The following is a 13,004-nucleotide window of genomic DNA, read 5'->3' as shown; positions in this document are numbered from 1 at the left end:
GCTTCTGAGCGTGATCATCGAACAATCAAGCGTTTCATTCAAAATAGTCGACAGGGTCGCAAGAAGCGTGTGGAAAAACCAAGGCGCAAAATAACTGCCCGTGAACTGAGAAAAGTCAAGCGTGCAGCTGCCAAGATGCCACTTGCCACCAGTTTGGCCATATTTCAGAGCTGCAACATCACTGGGTGCCCAAAAGCACAAGGTGTGCAATACTCAGAGACATGGCCAAGGTAAGAAAGGCAGAAAGTCGACCACCACTGAACAAGACACACAAGCTGAAAGCGTCAAGACTGGGCCAAGAAATATCTCAAGACTGATTTTCTAAGGTTTTATGGACTGATGAAATGAGTGAGTCTTGATGGGCCAGATGGATGGGCCCGTGGCTGGATTGGTAAAGGGCAGAGAGCTCCAGTCCGACTCAGGCGCCAGCAAGGTGGAGGTGGAGTACTGGTTTGGGCTGGTATCATCAAAGATGAGCTTGTGGGGCCTTTTCGGGTTGAGGATGGAGTCAAGCTGAACTCCCAGTCCTACTGCCAGTTTCTGGAAGACACCTTCTTCAAGCAGTGGTACAGGAAGAAGTCTGCATCCTTCAAGAAAAACATGATTTTCATGCAGGACAATGCTCCATCACACACGTCCAAGTACTCCACAGCGTGGCTGGCAAGAAAGGGTATAAAAGAAGAAAATCTAATGATATGGCCTCCTTGTTCACCTGATCTGAACCCCATTGAGAACCTGTGGTCCATCATCAAATGTGCGATTTACAAGGAGGAAAACAGTACACCTCTCTGAACAGTGTCTGGGAGGCTGTGGTTGCTGCTGCACGCAATGTTGATGGTGAACAGATCAAAACACTGACAGAATCCATGGATGGCAGGCTTTTGAGTGTCCTTGCAAAGAAAGGTGGCTATATTGGTCACTGATTTGTTTTGTTTGGTTTTGAATGTCAGAAATGTATATTTGTGAATGTTGAGATGTTATATTGGTTTCACTGGTAAAATAAATAATTGAAATGGGTATGAATTTGTTTTTTGTTAAGTTGCCTAATAATTATGCACAGTAATAGTCACCTGCACACACAGATATCCCCCTAAAATAGCTAAAACTAAAAACTACTTCCAAAAATATTCAGCTTTGATATTAATGAGTTTTTTGTGTTCATTGAGAACATGGTTGTTGTTCAAATTAAATCCTCAAATAAAATTAATCCTCAAAAATACAACTTGCCTAATAATTCTGCACTCCCTGTATAATGTGCATCAAATTTAAATACCAAGTTTAACTCGGGACCAGGTATCATTTCATTAATGTCCAAAACTTTGACAGATTGTATATTTTATGATTTTAATAAAATTTCAACATGTGCTGAAGCAATCATGGTTCAGTCACGATGAATGTTTACATGTATATATGCTCAGTTCATGTTTTACAACAGAATTGTAAAGCATACAAATTCTAAAAATTATGCATATAATGACCAAAAAACTCCATCACCAAGAAATACTCCTTTCAAATAATTTTTTCAGGCCCAGGGTAAATTTTTAATTACTATCTATAAATGCAACCCTGTTTCCAAATGCTGTGTAAAACATATAGCAAAAGGTAATTATTTTATCATTAAACATGTAGTGAATAATTTAAACCCAACACTTAGCTGAAATTTAAATCAAAATGTGATGAAATATTTTTTTTTTAATTTGATACAATCAACATGTTACAAAAAATAACAACCAGGTGAAACATCACACAACTAATTATGTTAACTGTCACAGATCAGTAACACAACTGGGTATAAAAAGAGCTTTACAGAAAAGCTCTGAGATGGTAAAAAAGGGATGGGGTTCACTACTCTGTGAAATACTGCACTTGTTAATAGTTTCTTATTGTGGAATTGCAAAGATTTGGGGATTTTATCATCTATACAATATCATTAAAGGATTCAGAGAAACAGCAGGCTCAGTCGTATAAAAGTCTGGGTTCTTTACCAATTCTGTTTTTCTTTACATCTTACACAGCATCCTTACTTTTTGGAAACATGGTTGTATTATGAACAAGCACCATTCTGTTACTGGAAAACAAAACTAAAATATGTTACATTCAGTATTCTGTTGACTCAGTAATCAGTTAGTTTAAACAATGAAGCTAATATAAGCATAAAAAAAGAAAAACAAAAATAACATTAAGCAATGAAAATCTTTAGATCTAATCATTTGATATTGTTACAAAGATTAAAAAGTTAGGTTTTTTTTAAATGAAAAAATAAAAGTAGAGGTCAATTGAAGAGGAAAGAAGGAAGATGGTGGAGTCTGTGGTACAACAATGAACAGGTAACTGAAATTGGCTAAATGCTCTGCACCGTGTTTGGAATAATTATAAGGGTCTAATATGAACAATGTAAAAGTGGAAAAATCATTAGCCTGGCCAGCCGGGAGAGGTGCCTTGTATATCTGATGTATTCTGTGGAGGAGTAATTTCAACAACCAGAGAAAGAAAACTTTCACAAAAGAAAAAGGTACATTCTGTATGTAGCAGTATTTGCACTTAAAACGCTTGATGGTGATTTGGAAAAGCCGTAGTGTTATTCAAACATACCTCTCAATGTGATCTAGCTGATCTTAGTGCAGATTACTGTATGAAAGAATGGCGATAATTTCTTATTTTGAAACACGCAGGTATCATGTAGAAACGTTGACAAAATCAAGCAACACAAAATTTCAGCACAACGGTTCAAATTCAGTACTATTAAGAACAAATAAAGAAGCTTCATTCTAACTGAATAATTTACATTTACATTTATGGCATTTGGCAGATGCCCTTTTCCAGAGCAACTTACAACTGAGCAGGGGAGGGTTGAGGGCCTTGCTCAAGGGCCCAGCATTGGCAGCTTGGTGGTGGTAGGATTTGAACTTGTGACCTTCCAATCCAAAGTTCAATGCCTTAAACAATGAGCTACCACCTCCCATAATCTCCATATTTTGGTGCTACATAAATATAACTAAATAATACTTTACTATATATATATATATATATATATATATATATATATATATATATATATATATATATATATATATATATTGGGAATGGCAGCACACTGAAGCTTTTACTCTTAAAGTAGGCTAGTGAGGAAAAAAATTTAGGTGCTAAGATTAAGCTAGGGGGATGTTTATAAGAATGGGACATTTGTCAAAAACTATGATGCAAGATATCATAATTAAGTACAGCTAATGTTCAGAGTATCCAGTCAGCATAAAGATTAGAAACTGTCCAAAATATGTAACTTGCTCACAAATGAACTTTGTTTAAGAAATTTGAGTATGATATACTGCCTCATAATTGTGGCATATATTGTGCTGCAGATTATAGCTGATCAAAGTCCAGTTGCCATTTAATAGAAAATTCAGAAAAAAGGTGAAATAACACTCATATGGTCACAACTTGAGTCAATCACCACAAATGTGCCCTAAAAAAAGAGTATGTTTCTGACTAAAGTAACAAGAGAAGAGAGTCCAGCTCCTTCTGTGCTTCTTCGTCCTGTCAAAGACAACACAAAGAAAAATACATTTTAAGGCAGAGTATGCACAGACCAGACAGAACTAAAATACACACAACTGAGAAGCTTGGACTGTACACAATCTATAACGCACCTCTTTAGTTATTGGTTTCATGTCCAATGCAGCGTCACACATTTTCTTTGCTTTGATCCTCTGGCCCAGGTCTTTATAGCACTGAAATCAATAAAGAAGGAAAACATTTAGATAAAAAAAATGTAGCTAGACAATAATTCACATAAACAATTACCTATACATGAAGATATTTCTCTAAGAACCTTTACCTTTGCTAAAAACACATAGTTATACTTAGAGTACTTCGGACACATCTCCTCTACCTGCAAAAAAGAAAGCAGAAAAAATTGTTTTTATAGAAGTTCTAAATGTTATTGAAGAGCTGACCATTAAAACACAGCTAAAAATAGCAACTCAGATCTGAATCAGTAGAATTACTTCTGGCATTTTTGTAATATATATGTATGGATTTAGTGTTTTGGAAACTCTTGTTTTTGGTGCCTGAGATAAATAGTTGCGCTATGGTAATGAAAAACACACTTGCCTTTAGTAAGACAAATCGTGACAAATCACCACTTACCTATTAAAATAAACAACCACAATATAACCATAGCACGAAAGAGAAATGTTTCCCTTCAAATCGCTGTCATTTATACCATCAATTATGTCATTAAAACGTGTTCAACGAACATATAATGCCCCCTCTGTTGGCTGAACACTGGTCAAGAAAGAAAGGCGAAGATCTTCATAGAAGTCCATGAAAAGGATCTCCTCTGCTAGCTGAGTATTAAAAGACATCTCATTCAGACTGAGCCTTAAAAATAATCTTCTCATTCAGCTCAGGCTTAAACACACTGAGTAGCTGTGAGCTAAACCATGGGATTAACTGACATTTCAGATGAATGGAAGCTGGTTGGCAAATTCTTTTTTTTACGTTAGAATATTTTCACCCTGAACTTGTTTCTCTTTGCTGAAGCGCTGTTTTTGTAGCTAACTACAGCCAGGGGATGTTGTTTAACTCCACAGGATGTGTTTCTTATAAAGTGAGACAGCTCTTGGCCTCTAGGCGAGGTGCAACAAGTTACAACTCACGCCACCTAAATCAAAATTGAAGGGTGAGAAACAAAAGATGAGGAAGAGGCATGCAATAAGTGTCTTGGCCAGAAGTGATTTGAATTTACTATATAAACAAATGAAATATAGGAACACATTAAATTCTGCTAACTACCTGAGGTTTGGTTAACTGAGTTTGTGAGAAATGCAGGGGTAACAAACAGGAATCTGTACCTCTGCACAAGGCCAACGATGGCTATGATTTGGAAATTTTATAAGCTACATTATGGAAAACCAGGCTTTATTGTTGGAATTCTGGATATCAATGCTATGCAATTCTTGTACATGCTCTAGTTACCTAGCGCATTGATTATTGTAAAACTCTTCTGTTTGGGTTAACTCACAAACTCCTTAATAAACTTCAATTGGTCCAGAACTCAGCTGCCCGTATAATTACTAGAACCTCCTCCATTGAGCATATCTCCCCTGTTCTTTATCACCTATACCTATCAAATTTCAAATAGAGTACAAGATTTTGGTTCTCACTTTCAAAGCTCTTAATAATCTTGCTCCCTCATATCTCGCCGACTTGCTTCATACCTACATCCCAAAGTGCACTCCCAGATCTTCCTCATCTTTTTCCCTCACTGAACCTTCTGCCTGTTTAGTCACTATAGGGATTAGGGCATTTAGCATGGCAGCTCCTCATCTCTGGAATTCTCTTCCACAATCAGTACGAGAAAGTGATTGTCTGACCACTTTTAAATCATTCCTCAAAAAGCTTTTTCTGATTAATTTTAACAGTTAAATAGCTGTTTGTTGTTTGATTTTATGATTTCCCTCTACTGTATGGTGTGCTTGAGTGTTTTGAAAGGCACCTTTAAATAAAATGTATTATTATTAAAAAGGTTTTTAAATGTTCATAGTGATTGTTTATATATTATTATTATTATTATTATATTATATTAATGTTATTTTATACTTGATCTACTCTGTACTGTACAGACATAGCTTAGACTACTGCATTTTACACTATTTCCATTTTATATATATATATATATATATATATATATATATAAGGTATAAGGGATTGAAATAAATTCATTTAAATCTAAATGGCACTGACTGACTTTGCATTCACTTTTTCGCCCAACATGCATTTTTAAGATTTTAAGATCTCCACTTAAGATCTTTAAGATTTCCACTTATCTAGTTTCCACTCAGTAAGTGTGGCCTACCTTGAGGAAGTTCTGCAGGGCATCATCAACTGTTGCGCTTGGAGGCTCTCCAAATAGTGTAGCAGCAATTTTCCTCTCAATCCATGTACACTGGGCCACCTGCACACGCACACGCACACGTGCATGGTTTGGTAGGAATTTTAAACCTTAATAAGATGTCAAAAATAATATTACTTTGCATTCTAAACTGTACATAGGACAGGACAGCAATCGTTTCCTGTCTGTAAGCTAAATTAAAAAGGAGAGACTAAAATCATGGACAGTTTTACGACAAAAGAACTGTAAATTATAACAAATATAAACAGACATGCACTATAGAGTAATGTACAATACGCAGGCATTGTGTCTGCAAAACGCAAAAGGGACAACTATCAAAGAAAGACATATGTTAATGTGAATAATGTACAAAAATAGAAATTAAAGCATGAAAAACACAATGTAAAAGAAGCACATGTTCATCTAATCTGATGACATTAATAGTAAAATATAAATTTCACTTTCTTATCAACAAGTTGCATAAACATAACATAATTGCACGTGCATATACACACATGCAAGTGTGCACACAAAGGCAAACGTGCACACATAAATTGGCACGCACACACGTTCATGAAGCTCATTTCCAAGAAAAATCCAGCACTGGAACTGTTGTGTCTTTGTTCTTTCTAAGAACATGCAATACAAGGTGTACAGATGTACATTAGGCTTAACAGTAGATCTTTGTTCAACAAGAATACGGTGCAAATTGGTGTTATACTTCTGTAAAGACAAGTCTTCTCTAGCTAATTCTCTGTATATGCATGTTGGTTAAAAAAAATTAATTGCAGGGTTTTGTGAAATAATAAATGGAAACTAAGGTAAATCCTGTCAGATCTTTTTACACCTTAAACGTTATATAGCAACGAAGAGAATTCGAGTGAAAAAAAAAAAAAATAGAAACCTTTAAAATAAATTCAAATACAAATTTACAATCACCTGTAAACATAAGTGTGCACAGTCTTTTTAAATAGGGCATGTTACTGTGCTTAGAATGAACCATTCACATGTTTACAACTCATGTACAAAATAATTGTACACCGGTCATTAATGAAGTAACTCTGCTGTAATTTTCTTGTCATCTTGGTTGCATTCCGATTGTCACAGTGCAGAAACAGATTACAAGCATGTACATAGTCCCACTGTTGAAACGTACTGATTATGACAGGGGTGCAAAAGAGTTCAATAATCTGATGAGACATTATCATAAGAGAAGAACATGGGGCACCACAATGGCATTAGCACAAATAGGAATACAAATCTATTTAAATGAAAGCATTATCAGGGAGGGTTCTACTACAGTACATTACATTTACGGCATTCAGAGTAACTAATTATCTAATTGATAGAGATGAGCAGTTAAGGATTAAGAGCCTTGTACAAGAGCCCATATTGGCAGCTTGGTGGTGCTGGGATTTGAACTCAAGACTTTCCTATCGGAAAGTAAATGTCTTAACCATTGAACTAGTTACACCTCACAACTACAACATTCACAGGAATATCATTTGCTGGTCACACCAAGTGTGTGACAATCATATATTCTTCACAGTTTTGGGCTAAGACCTTTCTCATGAAAAAGTACATCCAAGCTCACTAATATTTCACTAAAATCCAAAGGGGAAAGAGGCATTATAGTCAGGTAGGGTAGAACTTTTTGAGCAATTTTATCAACCAGCTTTAGCAACCAGAGCACCCACCATGAAACATGGTGGTGGCATCATGCTATGAAGCTACAGCTGGGACTAGGGCATCATGACTAGCTCCGTGTGATACTCCTGCAGACCTCTGCTACATAGCTAAAGATGAAGAAAAGGTGTACCCTCCAGCACAATAATGACCCAAAGTGATCAAGAACTAATTGTAAACAATAAGTGAACAAACAATTTAAAATAACTCATTTAGAGCCCAAATCTAAATCCCATCACAAACCTCTGGAGTGATTTGAGGAAAGCAGTGCATAGGATGCAGTCTGATAAAGTAGACCTGGAGCATTTTAAAATTAAAAGTGCCAAGTCAAGATGTCGTAAGGCAAGGTCTTGGCAAAGGGGCATGCAGACCTTAGACAACCAGGTAATTGATTTTATTGCTGTTAATTTTATTGCAGGTAAATGCTGTTGCCCTAAAACAATCCATGAGTGGTTTGATACAACCTGACACAAAGTATATTTTTTATCACTGGTAATCCTTATGTATGTTAAACACAGACTTTAAAATAGGAAGAAGTAGAAAATCTTGTTCTGGCCCTACAGTAAATGAACAAAACATACTACTTTTCTTCCTCCTTCCCTCTTTGTGTTTTCCTTTATTTAATTAGTTTTGGACCTGATTTAGTCCAATAAACAGGGCCCAGTCAGAAAAACAAATTGCTGTGTTAATGAATAGAAAGGCAAAACTATTATAGAATGTTGACAGCATTAGAATGACAGAGTTGTGGATAAAGCAGGTTCACTCATACTCACAGCATAGCACCAGCGGCCCAGCAGGTAATAAGACAGAGGATCCTGCGGCTTTAGCTCAATGGCTTTGTCCAAATGATCCTATTTGTTCAGGACAGACAAAGGAAGCAATAAAGAGTTCTATTACATTACATAACCTGTTAATTCCTGCTCTGAGTACCACAACAAATTATCCTCATAAACATGCATGTTTATCCTCAACAAACATTTATGTATGTTTTAAATCAATCTGATCTGTCATCTATCACTGACTCTGCACCTTACTTCAGCACACTTTATAACCTTAATCTAGCCCCAGGGGGGCTTTCCGGCCCACTATGCGTTATCATACATGTTAGAAGTGTGTGAAGACAATAAAGTGCATCGTCTTTATTATACATTGATAAAAAGGTTCACAGAATCCTGAAAAACCTTTTACAAAAATGTAGTTCAAAGGCTATTTAAATATTGCATTTATTAAAGTTGAAGTTACCTTGAAAAGGTAGCCGTTCTTTATCTTATTCTGGATCGATTCATATTCTGACAGAAGTCCACATAAAATAGCATACCTAAGGACATAAAAACAGAAAGGCAAATTAATAATATACACCCTATGCACACAAAATTACTTTTCATTCCTTATCTGACCAACATGCATAAAACGGCTATTCTAATCATGTTTCTTCACAGTATATATTTGTAGTCAATGAGTCCATCTAGTGCAAGGCATAAAAGCCTGACTGCCTAGGCAGTATTTTGTGTATGTGTGCGTGCACACGCTCACTGGCACGCTTAAAGAACATTTCGAGAGGGAGGTATGAGGTGATCAAAGCTGCTCTACAATAGCAGTGTTAATCCTGCTGGTAGTCCCACTCAAACAGTACATGCTGAACACAAACACCTTTTAAACACAGGATCAGGTGATGAAAACACTGTCAATCACAGCAATGGTGGTGCCAAGCATAGGGGACCCAATGATAAATGTATGTGTATGTGCACGTGTGTACATGTGAGAGATAATGTTGACTTGGGTATTTGGTGATGGAGGAGGTTAGATTACTGTTCAAGAGGAAGTAAGGCTTTTTTAGTTGGCAGAAAGCTCACTGGGGTGGTACTGTTCCTTCTGTCCTTTACTTGGATCAAACGTGTCGTATCTAAAGAATCTTGCTGCTCCCAATACAAAAATAGTAATAAATAAATAGGCTCATTTATCAGTTTTTATTCTTCATCTTTAAAAAAGAGTTGTAAAACAGTTCAATCTTGCAATCAAAAACTGCCTCCAAGGAAGAATGATATTTCTTTGCAAGTGCTGCATGAGTCATTGGCTCAGATTACTCTGGTGTTACTGTTAACCTTGTCAGTATTACATGAGTGAAGAAAACTTTAAGAATGACTGACTGGACTGATTGATTTACTTCCAAATAAAACATTTAGTAGTGTAGGTTTTGGCAGACAGTGTGGTAACAGACACAAGCTTTAAATGTTTCCTTTTTTCAGTCTAGCACTTAGATTTGGCTCATTTGTGTGTGTGTGTGTGTGTGTGTGTGTGTGTGTGTGTGTGTGTGTGTGTGTGTGTGTATTAAAAGTCTACACACCCCTATTAAAATGGCAGGTAACCAAGATTATGTATTAAAAAATTCAATGAAATACAACCTGTATTTTTTAGGGGGAAAAAAAATGAATAACAAACAAATAAAACCTTACAATAACCTGTTCTATGAACTCTTTGATTTCATTGCACCACTTTTTGGTAAGGGTATATTGGTGTTGCACATAAGAAAACATTTTGCCATATGGTTTGGCATGATTTGAGTTTGGGTTTTTTGTTTTGTGAGAAAGGGCCTCAGTCTAGCTACCCTGCCCAAGAGCCCAGACATGTGAAGAATTTCAGCGGTTGTTGTCACATGTAGAATGTAATTAGTACTTGTCAGATAATCCTGCAGCTCCATTAATGTTGCCGTAAGTCTCTTGGCGGTCTCCCTGAAAAGTTTTCTTTTGTGTGCACTTCTGTAACCCTAACCCTAGCTGTTCTTGGTAAGGGCACTGTTATGCTCCATTTTATTTGTTGATGATCCTGATCAGATTCTGATGGTCCTGATCAATACATTTCAACTAGTGAGACATTGTGTGTACTATGTAAGCTCTTTGTGCACCACGGTTTCAGCTGTCAAATCCCACAAAAACAGCAGGTCACTCAAAGTCTAGTTGATTTGGGGCGCTATGAGACCAATGACTCTGCCCTGTGGAGGATGTTGGCGATGTCATTGAATGAGTTTGAGTTTTCGTCCCAGCACTGACAAAGTTTGTCATCAACTGCTGTTGGTTCTTTCTTTTTCAGGGCTTTTTATTGTCTGTGCTTTATGCGTGTGCAATAGCTCTTATCAATTTTTGTTCTTTCTCTGGCAAAATGGATTGACTTGTAGCTGATTATGAGGTTCTGCAAAATCTCCCAATAATGTGTGTCTAGGCAGAACAAGCAAAGCATGCACTGTCCACTGTTTTTCAGTGCAAATGTCACCTGCTCACACACTCCCAAGTGATCTCAAGTACGTCTTTTTGTTTTCTACCGAGAAGCTACAGTAAGTCAATAAGTAACCTACTAATAAAACCCACTGTACATGATTTAGCTATTAGCTTCAATGGAAATTTCCACTACACTGTCTTAAAATAAATTATTTTGGTTAACATTCAATTTCCACAATATATTTAAATTTTAGCCATCCAATTAAGCAATTCAAGTAAAAAAAATGCACTAGTGTGTCTTTTATTAGTTAAAAACTAAGAACCAGGACATTATGAACAATTTTTTTTTTTTTTTAGGTAAATGCAAGGATGAATTGTTTAAAAGGTACATGATTCATCAGTAATAATTCTGGAAAAAGGCAGAGGAGAAGATAATAGCAAAAAACACATACCAGAAACAATTACTAACACAACCTTCTATCAAAGAATGTACTGGTGGGGAAAAAAGAAAGATCATTGCTCTTTGTAAGGGCAACTTTCTCCAATTAGTCTGTGAAGTGCTCATACTGAAACATACCACACAATTTCCACATTCTGGTAATGCCTGTAGAGATGTTTACTGACCCCAAGGTGTCTGAGACAATTACAAAACAACTTCTGACTGTCTAAATGCATTGCAGGTTTGGCACGTCTTTCCTAGGAATCTGGGGTTTCCCCTTAGAATATGCATTGTGTGCATTTTTCTTTTATCACTAATATCATCTTTGATCATGAGACATGGTGGTGGAATGAGGAAGTGCAGGAGAGCATAAGGGGAAAGAGGTTGTCAAAATCAGACTTGGGATCAACAGAGTGATGTGAAAAGTAGGCAGGAGTACAAGGAGATGCGGCAGCAGGTAAAGAGGGATGTGGCGAAAGCGAAGGAAATAGCATATGAGGAGCTGTATGAGAAGTTGGACACTAAAGAGGGAGAAAAGGATTTGTACCGTTTGGCCAGGCAGAGTGACCGAGCTGGGAAGGATGTGCTGCAAGTTAGAACAATAAAGGATGGAGATGGAAATGTGTTGAGAAGGTGAAGGAGTATTTTGAGCAGCTGATGAACGAGGAAAATGGGAGAGAGAGAAAGTTGGATGGTGTGAAGATGGTGAAGCAGAAAGTGGATAGGATTAATAAGAAGGAAGTGAGCGATTAAGAGGATGAAGAGTGGAAAGTCGGTTGGACCAGATGACATACCGGTAGAAGCATGGAGATGTTAAGGAGAGATAGCAGTGAAGGTTTTAACAAGGTTGTTTAACAGGATTTTGGAAGGTGAGAGGATGCCTGAGGAATGGAGAAGGAGTGTGCTGGTACCGATCTTTAAGAACAAGGGAGATGTGCAGACCTGCAGTAACTGCAGGGGAATTAAGTTGATCAGTAGAGAACAGGGGTGTATGGAGACAGATTATCCGTTGTGGAAACCCCTAATGGGAGAAGCCGAAAGAAAATGAAGATAAAGAAGGTCCTCTTTGATAATGTAAGAAAGGTTTGCATTATTTTGTTTTTAGTAAAAAAAAAAAAAACAATCTCTCCTGTGAGTCAACATACTGTTACAAAGCGCAGAGACCATAAATAAGACATAATACAGAAATGTCTCCTTACAAAACCACTTTCCATATCAATGATTAGAAGATTTTCTTTGCTTTTTTAACAGCACCATAAAAATTCCTGTGAATAAGTTTCTATGTTTAAGCTGTCTGAGTAAAAAAATGCTGCTCTCCTGAGAGTTTTACTTCCAACACTCTCTCACAATATTCTTGATTTTACACATCATGGAATAAAAAGCAAAAACATTCAGTAATCAGCAAAAATGCACATAGAGATATTGTAATTCCTATATTAATCACATGCTTTGGATGTAATCAAACTGAAATTAGAGCTGAATCTCTAAAATGTATAAACGGAATATACAGTCATTCAGCTTTAATTTAAGCATATTTAAAGTTAACGTAATTTAAAGGTTACAGAAATGTCTCCTTACAAAATCACTTTCCATATCAATGATTATAAGATTTGCTTTGTTTGCTTTTTTAACAGCAACATAAAAATTCCTGTGAATGAGTTTCTATGTTTAAGCCGTCTGAGTAAAAGAAATGCTGCTCTGAGAGTTTTACCTGCAATCCTTCAGCTTTAATTTAAGCGTAATTACATGTAAAATTGGGTATTATTGCAGTAGT

General features: G+C 36.5%; 1 protein-coding gene across 3 annotated transcripts in view; it reads right to left on the bottom strand.

Annotated features, from left to right (window-relative positions):
* Window positions 1–3,391: 3,391 nt before the first annotated feature.
* Window positions 3,392–13,004, bottom strand: part of LOC124375984 (regulator of microtubule dynamics protein 2) — a 33,170-nt gene continuing 23,557 nt past the window's right edge. For all 3 annotated transcript variants that reach the window (XM_046834836.1, XM_046834828.1, XM_046834845.1), the window contains exons 6-11: window positions 8,822–8,897; window positions 8,353–8,430; window positions 5,858–5,956; window positions 3,836–3,889; window positions 3,648–3,728; window positions 3,392–3,534 (exon numbers count right to left, since the gene is read on the bottom strand). In XM_046834836.1, the coding sequence (XP_046690792.1) occupies window positions 3,487–3,534; window positions 3,648–3,728; window positions 3,836–3,889; window positions 5,858–5,956; window positions 8,353–8,430; window positions 8,822–8,897 (436 nt within the window). In that variant the 3' untranslated portion in view covers window positions 3,392–3,486. The remainder of the gene's footprint in view (window positions 3,535–3,647; window positions 3,729–3,835; window positions 3,890–5,857; window positions 5,957–8,352; window positions 8,431–8,821; window positions 8,898–13,004) is intronic.

Source organism: Silurus meridionalis, chromosome 2 (genome assembly GCF_014805685.1).
Source record: "Silurus meridionalis isolate SWU-2019-XX chromosome 2, ASM1480568v1, whole genome shotgun sequence".
Classification (NCBI taxonomy): Eukaryota; Metazoa; Chordata; class Actinopteri; order Siluriformes; family Siluridae; genus Silurus; species Silurus meridionalis.
Note: the sequence above shows the minus strand (reverse complement) of the source record. Positions and strands in the feature narration are given on the sequence as shown.